The 15676-nt window shown below is 53.0% G+C and overlaps 3 protein-coding genes across 8 annotated transcripts in view; 2 read left to right on the top strand and 1 right to left on the bottom strand.

Annotated features, from left to right (window-relative positions):
* LOC104833479 (maestro heat-like repeat-containing protein family member 2B) overlaps positions 1-4128 on the top strand; it is a 6831-nt gene extending 2703 nt beyond the window's left edge. Inside the window, exons 5-11 of the mRNA XM_010570150.1 lie at positions 193-355; positions 620-813; positions 1658-1795; positions 1952-2063; positions 2266-2412; positions 3191-3373; positions 3934-4128. Coding sequence (XP_010568452.1) covers positions 193-355; positions 620-813; positions 1658-1795; positions 1952-2063; positions 2266-2412; positions 3191-3373; positions 3934-4128 — 1132 coding nt within the window. The remainder of the gene's footprint in view (positions 1-192; positions 356-619; positions 814-1657; positions 1796-1951; positions 2064-2265; positions 2413-3190; positions 3374-3933) is intronic.
* Positions 4129-4132: 4 nt separating this feature from the next.
* LOC104833478 lies at positions 4133-5798 on the top strand. The gene is made up of 4 exons (XM_010570149.1): positions 4133-4423; positions 4695-5036; positions 5155-5228; positions 5498-5798. Exons 1-4 carry the CDS (start codon positions 4229-4231, stop codon positions 5796-5798), a joined length of 912 nt encoding a protein of 303 aa, XP_010568451.1. The 5' UTR covers positions 4133-4228.
* A 2080-nt stretch (positions 5799-7878) lies between these two features.
* The window catches only part of LOC104833473 (alpha-1B-glycoprotein-like), a 10016-nt gene continuing 2218 nt past the window's right edge, over positions 7879-15676 (bottom strand). The window contains exons 1-7 of one of the 6 annotated variants that reach the window (XM_010570139.1): positions 14390-14639; positions 14281-14319; positions 13815-14111; positions 13045-13344; positions 12269-12370; positions 11339-11422; positions 7880-8363 (exon numbers count right to left, since the gene is read on the bottom strand). In XM_010570139.1, the coding sequence (XP_010568441.1) occupies positions 8278-8363; positions 11339-11422; positions 12269-12370; positions 13045-13344; positions 13815-14111; positions 14281-14319; positions 14390-14477 (996 nt within the window). In that variant the 5' untranslated portion in view covers positions 14478-14639 and the 3' untranslated portion in view covers positions 7880-8277. Of the gene's footprint in view, positions 8364-10829; positions 11825-12268; positions 12371-13044; positions 13345-13814; positions 14112-14280; positions 14359-14389; positions 14640-15676 lie in introns of those variants that run through there. The other 5 variants (XM_010570142.1, XM_010570140.1, XM_010570141.1 and 2 more) reach the window with 5 other exon arrangements.

Here is a 15676-nt window from a genome sequence, read left to right as displayed (position 1 = left end):
GAGGAATCCAAAGAAGAACAAGGTCGCTCGTCTCCCAAAAGGTCTGAGCATTGCAAGGCCATGTGCTCCCATCTCCGGAAAAAACCAGGCATCATAAGCCCCACTGCTGACAAGGAGAGAGTTTGGGCTCTGGTGAGGGCACCGCAGGTACCAAGGGTATGAGCTCAAGGGTGAATGTCTCTTGCCCTGCAGGGACACGATGGAGCTGTGGAGGATCCTGGGGAGAAGCAGCCTTGGGGTTCAGGTCCTGAAGTACTTAACACAGAAGCTGGAGGCAGCGGGAGAGAACAGCCCTGGGCCCCACTCCTCCGCTCACGAACCGGACCACAGCCAGGCTGCTCTGGAGCCCCTCATGGTACGCTCGATGGCAGAGGCGTTCCTGCAGCTTCGTGTCTGCTTTCTAGCAAACGCCTGGGGAGACTGCACAGGGGTAACGTGCTGGGGCATCTCAGCATTAGTGCTGTGAGGGGCCGGGACACATTTTTCTGGTCCTGGACCGTAAGGCTGTCCCTGGCATGAGACGTGCAGGCAGCAAAAGCTCCCCAAGGGAGGCAGCGGGAGTGCACTGGTGGGCAAAGCCCTTGTTTAATGGGTGTTTCTTGGCCGAATTTCCCTGCAGCTCCCCTGTGCCATCTCCGAGGTGGTGTTTGTGCTGCCAGCCAAGGAAAGGGTCCAGCGCCTGCTTCCCCGTCTCCTTCCTGGCCTCCTGGGTGAGATCAGCAAGGCGCTGGGTGAGGTGATGCTGCCTGCCCCTCTCAGATACCAGAGAGGGCTCTTCTTCAGTGCATCAAGGAGGGAGGACAAGCTGCGCAGGTAAGGAGCAGGAGGGGCAGGGAAGTTGGGGAGCTTTACTTCCCCAGCCAGCTGTGTTCATTTGTGGCGCTGAGGGAGCGCTTGGGCCTGCCCAGGTTCCTACGCGTGGCAGCAGGTTGCCAGGGCTGGCTCGACTTCTCTTCTTTCCTGGAGAAATGTCCGTTCCCAGAGAGGAAGGAGTCACGGGGTTGGCATCGCCGGTTGCTCTCATCCTGCCTGGTGTGCAACCCCGGTGGCAGGGCGTCCTTCTTGTCCCTCCGCGGACTGGGGAGAGACCCTGCGTGGGAATGGTCCGGCCGAGCACCCTGCGGATGGGGGAGAAGACCCTTCCCGGCCCGGGGGCTGTGGCCCAGCTCTGGCCACGGCCGTCTGTGGTTTGGCGTGGTGGAGACTTAGCTCGTGTAATCTGTGGCCTGGCAGCGTGTGGCCGCAGGGCTTGGCTGCAGCAGTGGTGTTCCTGCCTTTAAAATTTATAGGCGGACGGAGCCGTTGTGTCGCGTCCTCGTAGCGGCAGGCTCTGCCCCTGCTCCTGGTCCTCAAGGGTTGGGGGAAACTGGGGCTGTCTCTGGCCTGCAAGTCATGCTTCATAAAATGCTGGTAAGAAGAGCCCTTAGGGAGCACCTTGGGCATCTGGCATCGAGGGAGCACGGGGACCCTGGGTTTCCTCCTGCTGTCAGTGGCCTGAGGCATGGCAAAGGATGAAAATGTCCATTTTCATGGACATGGAGTTTGGGATGAGTGAACCAACACCTCCCGAGGCAGCGGAGCCTTTTAGCTCTGCTACAGACAAATCTTCCCTGGACGTGCTGCGACCTGAGATGTCTTTGGTCTTTCTTTTTCCCAGCCCTTACTGTGAGGCTCTAGAGCTGGTGCTGAGCAGATGCATGGAGGAGAGATGGCTGCTGCTGCTATGGAGGCAGGGAGCGTGGGCATCCCTCAGAAACCCACAGGCTCACGCTGATGGCGTGTGTCTCCTGACGAGGTGAGATCCTCTTCTTGCGTCTCACCTTCTCGTGGGTGGCTGTGCCCGGGGACATGGGTGCCAGGGCCATTCCCATGTGTGCAGGGAGCTGGGGAAGTTTGGGGTCGTGGCTGGCGTCCTTGCCGCGTGACCGTGAGTTGCCTTCTCTGTGTGCAGTGTCCTGCTTCGCAACCGGCTGGTCACAAGGGGTGTGATATGGGCCCTCTCCCAGTGGCTGAACTCCCCCTCGGAAAACCTGCAGCTCACAGCGACAGCTTTCTTTGCTGAGGTGAGGCAACAGGAGGGGAAGGAAGGGTGCAGAGGGCTTCTCTTAGAAAACTGCTGCTTGGGACGCCTCTTTCTGAAGGAAGAAGGTGCCAGAAGAGAGCGTCACCATCCAAGGGATCCAACGGATCCTCCTTTCTACGAAGCCCGTTCGCGTGGTGTGCCTCGACTTAGGTGGCACTCACGGGCATATTGCTTTATTGCAGCTGATGAAGGATCCGCCAGTCATGGAGAAGAAGTCCCTGGAAAGGGTCCTAGGTGTCTTGGTGGAGAAATCCCAGCACGGAATCGGCGCCGTGCGGCAGATGGCAGTGAGAGGCCTGGGCAGCGCCGTCAGGGGAGCACCCAAGGAGGTGAGACCAACTTTTGCCCTTTCTGACTGCAGCCCCTCACTGGCAAGAGCCTGGTGAAGAGCGGCAAGGGGCTTCGGCACCTTGGGCAGGCTAGTAAAGGCAAACGGGGCTCTTTCCTGAGACCACGCTCCTTCGCCTGATGTCAACAGGGTGGCAAGGGGGAAACCTGGTGCCAAACAAGGCTTCCTGGGCTGAGATGGCCTCTGAGCGGGTTTCTAGCAACTTCAGCCCTTGGCAGCTGAAGGGATCCTGACCAAAGCCCATTGCCCGCCAAGGAGTTCAGAGAGCCACCTAACAGTTAACCGCACCTGAGGAGACCCAAGCCTGTGCTGCTCTGTGCACATCCCGTCCCTTGGCCTCAGGAGGAGCTTAGCAAGCTCGCTGCGACCGAGGAGCCTGCGGGCAGCTCCCCCATGTACCAGCGACTATGCCGCCTGCATGGCCTCGTAGGAAAATCCTGTAACAGCTCAAATGGCCAAAATGGCCTTACCCTTCCCATAGGCGGTGTCTGCACAGCACCCTGCATCGGGATTGGAGGTGCATTCGGTGCTGCAAAAGTCAGGGTTCCCAGCATCTGAAGGGACTATCTATATTAGTCTTTCTTTCTAGCGCTAGCTCTGATAAATAGCACGTTAAGAGGTATTTCACAGAGTCTGAGTGCCTTTATAAGGGGATCATGACGGGACAGCACCTCCCGGTGCAAAACATCAGCCATGGTAAAGAGAAGCCATTCGGGTCAGGACTAGCGAGAAGCTTGTGGGTGTCTTTGGCTTTGCAGGTGCAGAAGCACAAGGCGGCCATCCTGGAGGTGCTGCAGAGGGGCCTGGAGAACACCACATGTCCTGTGGTGGCTGCCGAGAGCATGCTGGCGCTGGCGGAGGTGGTGAGGAAGCTGAAGGCGGAGGGCTTGGGGTCTGCCTTCAAAGATATTGCCAGGTCCACCAAGATGTTCTTTGAGGCGGTGAGTGAAATAACTTTCTCCTGCTTGTCTGAGAGGCAGTGGGGTGGGCTGGGACCTCCCCATGCGGCGGGGAGGGTTTCTGCTGGCGGAACGTCTGCTTTGAGCCTTTTTCCCCACTGTTGCGCGGGTAGGGTGGGTTGTCCTGTGAAGTGCCCGTGTTTCCTCCAGGCCAACAGGGTCTCTCACATGCCCCTGTGGTTTCTGGGGCTTTAGACAGCTCCCCTGCCAGAAAGGATGCTCAGGTGCCCTGAGACTCCCCGTAGATTGGGAGTCACGCTTGGACTCACGACCTATGTGGCAGGGAAGGAATCTGGATGAGGCAACCTTCTTTCCAAACCTGGGTTCCAAAATATAGTTTTCCAAAGAACTGTATTCAAGCACACTGACTTACTGATCAGGGATTCTTGTTTTGGTTCTTTACATACTGGCTTCTTGAGGGTGGGAATGAGCGGACGACAGCTATTTCTTGGGCTGCCATCCTCCACGGGCAGCACGCGATTGTTGATGTGGTAGGAGGTGCCCTCGTTACCCAGCTGACAGATGGGGTCTGTGAATTGCAGGAGCCAGATGTCCTTCGCTTCTCAGCCTTCAGCCTCTACGCTGCCCTGGCTGCCGCCGCCTCCGCCTCCGGGAAAAGATCCTTCTTCACCAGAGAAGTGGGGGAAACCTGGGTCAGCCTTCTCTTGCACCTCCGGGATCCCATCCCTGAAGTTTCCAATGTAAGAGCCCCCAGCTCTTCTTTGCAAAACTGTTGAAAGCTGCCTGGTGAATTGCTGCAGGCAGTGCCCTCCCCACCTGGAGACTGCGCCTGGGGCAGCCCCCTCTGCTAGGGAGAGCTCAGCAGAGCTCGGCTGGATGAGCTTCCTGGGAAGGACCCCGGCCACTCCAACGGGGGAGGAACAACGTGGCACGACTCTCTTTTTTCAGGTGTGCAGGACCACCCTCTATGTCTGCGCTCCATTCCTGGTGCTGGAGCGGGTGCAGAAGATCATCATCACCTCCATCGGGCTGAGCGCAGCCCAGCTGCAGTACGAGATTGGCCATTGCCTGGTGAGTGAGCTGCGTCCCGGGGAGACGTTGCAGCCGCAGGGCTGTTCCCCCGAACCGAGAAGGGAGCGTGAGGCGACACGCCAAGGGTGGGCAGGATGGGAGCCGGGCGGGATGGGAGCCGGGCAGCTGGTGCTGAGACACGGCCTGCCCTCCTGGCTACCTGCTCGCTCTTTCTCCTTCCCCTCGTGGCCGAGCCAGCTCGACCGGCCGTGGGTCAGCGGAGCGACCTTTTTGGCCAGCGAAGAAATCGTGCCTCTTTGCTTCCCCCAAGGTCAGAGATGCCCCTGCTATGTTGGAGAGGCTCCACGGCATCGCCAGGAGCCGCCGCCTGGAGAATGGCCGAGCGCTGCACTCGGCCGCCAGCGCAGTCCTAGGTGAGAGTCAGGGCTGGAGCCCGAAGCTGCGCTCCCCACAGAGACAGCCGCAGGGGACTGCACTTTCCCCGTCCGCCCTGGGAGACCGGGGCCAGCCTTGGCAGGGCAGCCACAGAAGGGTTCGCTCAGGGCTCGGCACGAGCGGAGGAGAAGGCGACAGCGTGCAGAGCCGGCGCTGGTGGGGTGGCCGGGCCCCACACGAAGCGATGCTCGGCTCTGCCTGCTGCTACGTCCCGACTGTAAAGTTCTGATCTTTCCAGCCTTCCCCTCCAGCTCCCCGAGCATGTCCCAGGTGTAGGGGAGGGCCGCGAGACAGGGCTGGAGGGCAACGCTCTGACATTTGCCTCTTTGCCTTAGGAGACATCCTGGAAAAAACAAGAGGCCTTGGCGGCTCTTGGCAGCAGCAGCAGGAATGAGGCTCCTCTCCTCAGGTAGGTTGGAGCGGAGCTGAGCTCCGGCTCTGCAGGTCAGGGAGGAGGTCAGAGGCTTGGCAGCCAAAAGCCTGGCTTGGAGCAGAAGGGGAGCACGCAGCAAGGCCAGCTCCTCATCACCCCTCCTGTCTCACTGCAGCTTTCCATCGCCTGCGGCCAGGGGCAGACAGCATCTTCTGCGGCTGTGGACCACGATGGGCACGGGGTTCTGGTGGCAATAAATTTCCTTTCATGGTCACACCGATGGAGAGTTGATCTTTCTTTCCTAGAGACCGGGGGGGCCGGGATGGGGCCATGCCAAGGCCTCAGGGCATCCACCCACGGGTGCTGAGGGAGCTGGCTGACGTGACCATGAGGCTGCTCTCAATGATCTTGGAAGTGTTGCAGCAATTGGGAAAGGTTCCCGAGGACTGGGAGAAAGCAAATGTGGCTCCTGTCTTCGGGAAGGGCCAGAAAGGAGATCGGAGGCAGCACAGGCTGGTCGGCCTTGCTTTGGTCCTTTGGAAGAGGATGGAGCAGAACATGCTGGGAACAGGGGAGACCAAAGGATGTTGTTTACTTTGGGTTTAGTTAGCATTTTGACACCATCTCTCATTAACGCCCTGGCTGACGAGGTGACAAAGACTGAGTCCAGTAAGAGGCTGCGGAGGGTGACCGAAAACAGTTCTCATGCCTGCCCAGGGGGCTGCAATTTCTGGCACAAAGCCCCACGAGAGGATCGCCAGCTAGCAATGCGCCAAGTTTGGGCACCGGCGATGATGCAATGTCCACTCCTCACGAGGGGTGCGGACAATGTGGCAGAGCGTGCCCTCAGCTAGTTGGCAGGTGACAGGGTCTCAGAGTCCTATACTCCTTGACCAGCTACTTTCAGATGCTCCGCATGAGGGGGGTTTAAGGTTTTCATACTAAATTTATTTATTTGAGGATAGTTGATGTTACGGGGAATTTTTATTTAGAGAAGTGATATATACTTAATATACTGAGAACGCAATATAGTGAAATGACAACAGAAAGAGAATGGAGCAATCGTATTATACAGATGAATCAGAAGGCAAATATGATTCCCATTACCTATCATCTCTCCACGCTTAGCGCCGGGATGCTGGGTGTCCCCATTTTCCTGCCAGGAGTACATGGGTTGAAGCCAGCTAAAGGCCATTTCTCTCTTCAAAGTATGTTTTTCTGGGTGTACTGTAACATTTTCTGGTACTGTAAAATGCTGTCTTCCAAACAGAAATTTAAAATCTTCAGTCTTTTTTTTTTTTTTAATGCACATGTGATCTGCTTTAAAAACCCAACAAACTAAACCAAATGTAAGGCGGGGCGGGGGCAGTGCCACAAAAAATGTGTTCTACAAATGATAATGTCCTGGTAGAGTAAATTTGAGGAAACTAGGAGACTCCACATCCCCTTTCCGTCCAGTTATTGGTGATCTGGGGGGAAAGGTCTCGCTCCGGCGGTCCCTGGGGGGTTCCTTTGTGCTGAGGAGAAATCAGCACTGACAGGGCTGAGTGCCTGAGGAGACCCTTCCCAGCACCACTGCCACGAAGGGCAATGGGCAGGATGGAGGAGAAGAGTTCCTCTGCCCGTGGGGATGCTGAAATGGCCGCCGAGGGCCAGGACTGGCCCTTCCCTCAGGCCTTTCCTGGGCCGCAGAAGACATTTGGGCACGGTGGAGGGGATAGTCCTGTCGGTGCCCTGACAGGGAGGAAGACGAGGCTTGTGCAGAGGGTGCTGCCTTCTCTACCCCCTCAGGACGCGGGGCCCTGTGCGTGCCCACCAGTGCTGTGGGCTCCAACGTGCCACCATGATGGCGGAACCACATTTCCTAGCGTGCCACGGGGGTCCCAGCCCCACGCACTTCTTCTGTCAGCTCCTGAGCACATGCGATGTGAAAACCTGCACCCCCCAAACCGTATTTCCTTCTTCTTGCAGCTCTTTTTGTTTAATCTGATGTAGGATGATGAGCTCATCAGTTTGTATTTCTGTTTCAGACCACAGCTTTTCCTGCTGGTTTTCACACAGGAAGGGCTTATGCATTTGCAGGCTTGAGTAAGTGGTGAATATCTGATGCACAAATAACCAGAAAATTCTGAAAAAAAACCCCAACCAAACCCAAACAAAAAAACAAACAGAAGAAATCTCATAAATTCTTTGTAGCAGAGAAAAGAAAAAGATGTTTCTTTTTGCATGGACATAGCAGGTTGCAGGGACACCATGGGGCAAACAAGGAGGTAGGAGGAAGATTTTTTCAGCCCAAGGTATAGACCAAGAGCTGTTAAAGAATTCTCAGTCATGGATTTCTCTAGGTTTGCTTTATTAACAACTCAGAGTTGGGCCACCACTGCAGTGAATGGCAACCCACAGTCATCTTCTCATCCCCTTTACCTTGAAGTCTCATACCTACACAATTCTGAGAAAACCTCTCCGGCTGTTTCATTAACTATTTCACATTTATCTTTGTAAGCTCTACATATTTTAAGCACTCCCCAGCTAAGCACCTGTATCTTGCTGATTTTTCATCTTTTGTTTGATCTGTCTCTACTGATTAGCTTGACTGGGGTTTAATCTGGTCCTGGATTGGGGCTATACAGGGCGGCAGGCTGAGAATGCTGCTCATGAGCAGCTCTGTTGCCATTAATAACCTTAACTTATTCTATATTAATTTCTAACAGTCTTATAGTCCTAAATTTTCTCAAATCTTCTACAGCGCACCCAGAGCTCCAGGATTGCTGGAAGATGTTGGGCATGTTTCCAAGCTACCAACACAGGGAAGAGACTGGTTTCTCCAGGGACAACTGCCCAGGTAGGGATGGGGACGCCGACTAGGGTCTAATGGTTCATTTTAGAGTAGCAGGGCCCAAGTTGACCCAGCCCACCCCTCCTTAAATGGCCAAGTGCTGCCTCATGTCCTTCAGCCCTTGCCTAGGTCCTCTCTGTGCTGCGGTTTTGCTGACTCCTCCTCTGTTAAGGGTTTTCTTTTGAATTATGCTGAAGGGAAGTCACACCCCATGGTTTGAGCAATTGCCAGACAGAGAGCAACTGGGGGTCAACCTACGGAGGAGACAGGCACAGGTCCTTGCAAAGATCCCGGGAGAGAAGATGCGAGTCCTTGGAGTGCAGTGGAGATGGGACCTGGGGAAAGTAGGGTCCTTGTGAGGTGGGAAGAGGAGCTGCAGTGCAATGGAAGGGCATGCGGGGCAACTGGGAGGGTTTGGAGGGCACTGGGAAGGAGTGGAAGAAAGCGGAGGATCTAGGAAGGGCCCGCATTCTGCGAGCAACCTCCTAACAGTGCCCTGACATGCCATGGGGTTAAGGGGAAGGCTGCTCCCTCCTAATTAATTGTAGATAGCACTGGGTAATTAGGGGAGAGCCCATGGCTGGGGGCCAGGAGGGATCTGGGTGTACTTGGGTTTGTGGGGTGGAGCAGGGACATCTGGACAGCTGTGTCCTGGGTGGGTAGGAATGGGGGGGACAGGGAACAGGTAGGTAGGTAGGGGCATCCAGTTGCCCGGGTCCCCTGGAGGGCAGAGCGTGTGGGGTTGAACAGAGGGAGACATGCCTGGGTCCCCTGAGGGATTATGTGTGTGGGGGGGTAGAGCAGAGTGAGCTGGGACACCTGGGTCTCTCCTGGGGAGCGGTTGGGTGTGCTGGTGCAGCAGAGGTACCCGGGTACCACAGTTCCGCAGGGGGCTGTGGTTGCCCATACAGTGGGGTTGCCCTTACAAGTCCCTTCCCAGGGCACCATGGCCATGAAGTCTCAGTGGCTGATCTCGTAATCCTGCTCCTGCTTCATGGCACCAATCCATATGGGGTCCCATTATGCGGCATGATGTGCACTGCAATCCCATAGCCCAGCGCCTAAACCATAGCCCCACTCCTGCTCCATCCTACGCTTCCTCCCCCGTAACCCATGCCTGTGTCACCTCAATCCCGTAGCCCCACTCCCACCTCCTGGCCAAACACCCATCCCATCGTGCCACTCCACACCCCAAATCCACCCCAAAGTCCAACGCTGACCACACGGGCCCACTCCCACTGGCACAACACCACCAACCCACTCCCTAGTAAACAACAGCCCCCTCCCACGCTGTAGCCCCCTCTCACCCCACATCTGTACTGTCTCCTCATAAACACAATATTATGCCTAAGTGCTGTTTCCTCCACCTAGCTTCCTGTTTATTGGCCCACTCTTTCTCCATAGCATAAAATCTTACCTATAGTGCCACTCCAGCCTGTAGCCTCACTTCTACTCCAGAGGGTAATGCCACTCCATAACATGAATCTTACCCCATAGACCCGCTCACACCACATAGCCCAACTTTACACCATGGGCAAGTAACCACCCTATAGCCTCCCTCCCAACACCTCCCTCAAAGCCCCATTCTAACCCCATAGCCCAAAAAACACCCCATAGAAGACTCACTGCTTTACTCCCATCCTAAAAGCCATCGTCCACTCCATCCCTGCTCCCACACTACAGCCTGACAGCCACCCTACACCCTGGATCCCATATCCCACTCCGACTTGGTAATCCAACACAAAGCCTGTTGCCTTTCTCCCACCCTGTTTCCCTTCTCCCATCCCACAGGGCAAGGACACTCCCATACAGCAACGCAAACTGCAAACATTCATTCATCCATCCATCCACCCACCCCTACAAACTCTATATCCCATCCTCTTAGTCCCTATAGCCCATCTCTACAGCTTCCAGTAATCCCAAAATCTACCCTGATCTCATCCCCACAGATGCCATATGCCCACAGTACTCCACATACTTCTACTGCCTCAATATTTCATCCCTGCAACTCCAGCACCCCTACAGCCCCTCATTTTTTCCAAGGTCATAGAATCATAGTATCACAGAATGGTTTGGGTTGGAAGGGACATTTAAAGATCATCTGGTCCAACCTCCCTGCCATGGGCAGGGACATCTTTCACTGGATAAGTTTGCTCAAAGCCCCATCCAACCTGACCTTGAACATTTCCAATGATGGGTCATCCGCAACTTCTCTGGGCAACCTGTTCCAGTGTCTTACGACCCTCATTGTAAAAATGTCTCCCTTATTGTCCTGGTTTCAGCTGGGATAGAGTTAATTTTCTTTCTAGTAGCTGGTATAGTGTTATGTTTTGGGTTCAGTAGGAGAAGAATGTTGATAACACACTGATGTTTTCAGTTGTTCCTAAGGAGTGTTTAGACTAAAAGTCAAGGATTTTTCAGTTTCTCATGCCCAGTCAGCAAGAAGGCTGGAGGGGCACAAGGAGTTGGGAGGGGACACAGCCAGGACAGCTGACCCAAACTGGCCGAAGGGGTATTCCATACCATGTGACGTCATGCCCAGTATATAAACTGGGGGGAGTTGGCCTGGGGGGGGTCGCTGCTCGGGAACTAACTGGGCATTGGTTGGCGAGTAGTGAGCAATTGCATTGTGCATCATTTGTTTTGTATATTCCAATCCTTTTATTATTTTTATTTTATTATTGTTGTTATTATAATTATTAGTTTCTTCCTTTCTGTTCTATTAATTAAACTGTTCTTATCTCAACCCATGAGTTTTACTTTTTTTCTGATTCTCTCCACCATCCCACTTGCGGGGGGGCAGGGGAGTGAGTGAGTGGCTACCTGGTGCTTAGTTGCTGTCTGGGGTTAAACCATGACATTTATGTCCAACCTAAATCTCCTCTCATATTCTAGCCCCACAGCTCCCGTATATCACACATACAGCCCTCAAAAATGCAATATCCCTTCTTCGCAGGCCCCTTAAACCCACAATGCCCCCATCAGCCATCCCCACCAACACCATATCCCTACAAAGCCCCATGAGCTTCTCTCGCAGTCCTTGATATACCCACACTGTCCCCCCACACTCTTGCAGTGCCCGGCAAATCCCCACTTTTCCCCAGATTGCCCCATTTTCTCATTGCCTCCATCTCAGGCCCACAGAGATCCCAGAAATCTGAGCTTCTCCCCACAATCCCCTGCCCTCTCTGCGGTGGGTCTCCCAGCACCCACTGCACTCCCTGGATGCCACTGCCCTAACATCAAGGACAGGGACAACCCCAGGTGAGGAAAGAGGGTGACAGCAGTGGCTGTTGGGTTGCTGACTCACCAAAGGACCTGTTCTGCTTTGGGGGCTCTCTTTCCACCTTCTTTCTGCTCATCCTTCTCTCTGCCTCCATTCCTTCTCCAACCTCTTTCAGATGCAAGAAAGAACCAGGTGTGATGGGAACATGGTGGGATTACGGGTGAGATGGAGCAGAGGCGCACACACACAAGGCACAAACACGAGCACACACTTTGGGAAGGAGCGTGGAAACATGTGTCTTTCCATGAAACCCACAAGACCCAAACACAACATCCAGCTTTATTTGAACGGACCTGAGGCAGCTTGGAAGGCACGAGGGTCTGCGCAGAAGAACGGAGCAGCCAAAGCAATGCCGGTTGAACACGCACCATTTCTGCCTCTCGGGGACTCTGAGGCAGACAACGAGGAATCAGGCATGGCCCGAGAGAATCCTTAGCTAATGGAGAAAACCTTTACGGGATAGTTCTTCTCATGCCTCTTCGTAGTCCATCTGGAATCCCTCTTCCAGATCTGCAAAAGAGAGAAGCAGCAGCATTGGAAATGGCTTCTCTTCAGTCTTGGACCTCAATATGCAGATAAATTTCGGAATCAAAAGAGGGAGGAGGGTGAGAATCATAGAATCATTTAGGTTGGAAAAGACTTTGAGTTCATCAAGTCCAACAGTAAACCTAACACTACCAAATCTACCACTAAACCATGTCCCTAAGTGCCACATCTACACATCTTTTAAATACCTCCAGGGACGGTGACTCAACCACCTTTGAGGAGCAATCCTGTTCAAATTCTCTGTCCAGAACAACCTCCCAAAGCAAATTTGAACAAAATGTTTGTTTCCTTTTTTTTTCTTTGGAAAGGATGGTGGAATAACAGTCAAACCTGGTCATTTTCTGGCAAAGAAAATGAAGTCCCAGGGTTCTAAGAATTAGTGTGGCCTAATGGAAGTGAAATATTTACCTCTTCTCTTCATCAGGCAGTGGGAGAAGAAAAAGATGAAGCCATTGATGGTAAAGAATGAACCCCCAACAATGATCTCTCGAAGCCAGCTGATTTTGTGGCCTGGGAAGGAATCAATGGTGACTTTACCATGGTGCAACCTTTGCCTCCAACAGAGATGGTTGATAACTCCTACTGTGAGCAAGCCGAGCAAGCCCATCAATAGCTAGCCCCATCTTAAAGGGAAGGAGGTGAACTTCCCTCCAGCTCTACAAATTGCCTCTATGGTGATCTTGGGAATGGGCATAGGAGTCAATGGATGTCAAGATTGTGACAAAATGTTGCCTAGCAGATAGACGGGCCTACCAATAAAATGGTAAGCTGTGTTTGCCACCCTATTGCATACTCAAACTCAGCTGTAGTGGTCCCTTGGAGATGGCTAGATGTTTAGCTCTTGGGAATCTATGGTGTATATCCCCCCAGAATGATGGATTGTCGAAAAAAATTGTGGTCTCATCAGAAAAGCCAGACAAGGTGATGAGACAGTCTTTTCATTGAGATCTTTTTCTCCAGTACCCCTCCTCATTTTTGTCCATAAAAACATGGGCAGGTATGGCAATGAGCTCATTTAGTGATGGATAGAGAAACTGAGGCAGAGAGATGGATGGCCACAGGACAGGAAGGGATAGAGATGAGACTCATGGATGAGTTCATAGGCAAGCAAATGGGTAGTGAACTAACTAATGATGGGTCAGTAGTTACTAGATGCTCTAGTGAGGAAGGGTTTGAAAACTCACTTTTCAGGTTGACACTGATCCAGCTGCTCCTTTCTGAGCGAACAGGACGTGTAGACTTGATTACAAAATAGGCACAACTGTAAGACCCAGAGACCATGTCTCCTGTGATCCTGAGGTTGAAGCTGTAGTTTTTCACGTTCGATACTGGGATGGAGACTGCAAGTCCAAAGTCTGCATAGTACTGGACTTCTTTAACATCATCTGAAGATGAGGGGAAGGAGCAGAGTAGGTTGACGTGGTTCCCAGGTCTATAGACCTGCTGCTGAGGATCCAGGGATAAAGTTGGGGCCGTGGGAGCAGCTGGGGAAAAAACAAACAATAAAAAACCCAAGCAATAGGCTATCTGTTGACGTCAGGGCCTGTGCGCAAACCCCATGATCTTTCCCAATGTCTCGATGTGGGAAAAAAGACCCATGGTTCTCAGAGATAAAAACTCAAAGCAGCTTAAGCAGTTTCTTTGTTTTCAAAAAAATAAGTATTTTTACGTGTCCAAAGTAGGAAGGCATGTAATACGCCCCAAGCCCTAACGAAAGCCTTGGGGAGGCTTACTGCTGTACGACCTCTTGGAGGTGACACAGCTGTCTGGCCAACTTATTCCTGCTTTCTCAGAGAAATCCAGGAGCACAAAAGGAGCTTGTGAGAGGCCAGAGCAACTTCATTTGTGCATTGGCAACCAAATGATAGGGCCATCGGACAAGATGATGCTCTAAAGGGAGGTGTGCAGTGTCTGGGCCGATGGTACCCAAGCCATATAGACAAGACGAACCTACCCTGAACCTTAAGTGAAAGAGGAAGGCTCCTGTTGGAAGGAATTTCTTGTCCGGACTCCTTCAGAAAGTACATGCACGTGTACTCCCCAGAAGATGCTTTTGTAGCTGTAAGGTGGAGCCAGGCAGTTGCGAGGGAGTAAGGTGTTTGCAGGTCAATTTGCTCCCCAGTTTGATTGAAGAAACGAAATCCACCTATTTTCCTCATTGTTGGGGCAGAGCATGTCATAGTGACACGTTCCCCTTCATAATAGACATCATGTCTGGGGTCTGCGGAGAGTATAGGGACTGGCAGAAGGTCTGAGGATGAAAGAAAGGATTTGGAGGATGGGAGGGAACTTTCAGAGAGGAAAAGGAAAGTGAGACACCCCTTTTCCCTCCATTTTACAAAACATGGCTCAACCTCGCCTCATTGACAAAGGCTCTGTTCGGCTGGAGAGCATCTTGTGAGAGGTCAAGCTGCGCTTACCTGCAAAGGACACAGCCAATGGTAGCAGCTGGAGGAAAGCTGCCAGAAAGTTGCATTGAGACGACAAGAGAGAGGAGACTGCAAAAAAGAGAGAAAAGCAGTCACTTACACAGCCACTGCCCTATGAAGTCCTGCCCCTCTTGGCCATCAGTCAAGACGGCAGCCCCTCCACAACACGATGGATTCATACAGGTCATAGTTCCTTTCTGTGCCACCGTGGCATGGAAAACCTAGACCAATCATGGAGAAAACCCGTGAAACAATTTCACATGCCAATGAGGTCACCCATCGAAAAAAATATCTAGAAAACTCAACATGTCCCTGAACTTATCTTTTAGCTACTTGCAACATATGTTGCATGAGATTATTTCTTCTGTTAGAAGCGGTTTGGTGACCGCCAAGCGGTTTATTGATATCAGCCCTGGGAAATGGTATCTTGAAACTGAAAGAAATGGGGCTGCTGGAGTCCTCACAGAATTAGGAAGGACAGGAGATCTGATGGGTCCTAGCAGGGGAGAAAGGCGGTGTTGAGCCAGGGTGCAGGGCAGGATGAGCTCAAGGTCAACTTTCATCAAATACCAGGCTGCAGAAAGGAATCTTTGGGTGCCAGCTCCGAGGTGGGGGTTGTTGCTTGGATTAGAGATGAGGAGGGCCTGGGGAGCTGTGGTGGGCTGGCCCTGGCTGGCAGACCAGCCCCACACAGCCACGCGCTCCCCCCACCCCCAGCAGGACGGGAATAAAGAATAAGAAGAGCAAAAGTGAGAAAACTCATGGGTTGAGATAAAAAAAGTTAAATAAGTAATGGAAGGAGGAAGAGCAAAAAACAACCTAAATAAGTGATGCAAAGACAATCACTCACTACCTCCCAGAAGAACAGGGATACCCAGCCAGACCCCGAGCAATGGCTGCCTGTCCCAAACCCCCTTTCCCACTGTTGGTATTGATTAGCATGAGGTTATAGGGCATGGAATATCTCTTTGGTCAGTTGGGGCTGGCTGTTCTGCTCATGTCCCCTCCCGGCTTCTTGCACACCCCCAACCTGCTCCTTGTAGGGCAGAATGGGAAACAGAGAAGGCCTTGACACCTTGCAAACGTGGTCAGCAATAGCCAAAGCTCTGGTGTGTTATCATCACTCTTCTAGGCACAAATCCAAAACGGCACCGTATGGGCTGCTGTGAAGAAAACTAACTCCATCCATCCAGACCCAGGCCAGAAACCCAGATCTTGGGTTCTCTCCCTGGCCTGGGAGCTGTAACCCAGCGCATCAACCCTGCACAGGAGATTGGTGTAGGACCTCACCCCCTCCACCCGAGAGGAAACAGAGCTGTCTCAAGTCTAGTATTTAACCCTCCAATCCATTGCATGCGTGCCCACAATTCCCTGAATAGCATTTGGG

The sequence above is a fragment of the Haliaeetus leucocephalus genome, unplaced genomic scaffold, assembly GCF_000737465.1.
Source record: "Haliaeetus leucocephalus isolate CR32 unplaced genomic scaffold, Haliaeetus_leucocephalus-4.0 Scaffold294, whole genome shotgun sequence".
Classification (NCBI taxonomy): Eukaryota; Metazoa; Chordata; class Aves; order Accipitriformes; family Accipitridae; genus Haliaeetus; species Haliaeetus leucocephalus.
This window is presented reverse-complemented; position numbering and strand designations above follow the sequence as displayed.

Excerpts from the sequence above, each read along its gene's own strand:
- LOC104833478 (XM_010570149.1), top strand. The coding sequence starts at position 4,229 with ATGAGCTTCCTGGGAAGGACCCCGGCCACTCCAACGGGGGAGGAACAA. Across the intron at positions 4,424-4,694 it reads ACGAGATTGGCCATTGCCTG|GTCAGAGATGCCCCTGCTAT; the intron begins GTGAGTGAGCTG and ends GCTTCCCCCAAG. Across the intron at positions 5,037-5,154 it reads CCTGCTGCTACGTCCCGACT|GAGACATCCTGGAAAAAACA; the intron begins GTAAAGTTCTGA and ends TCTTTGCCTTAG.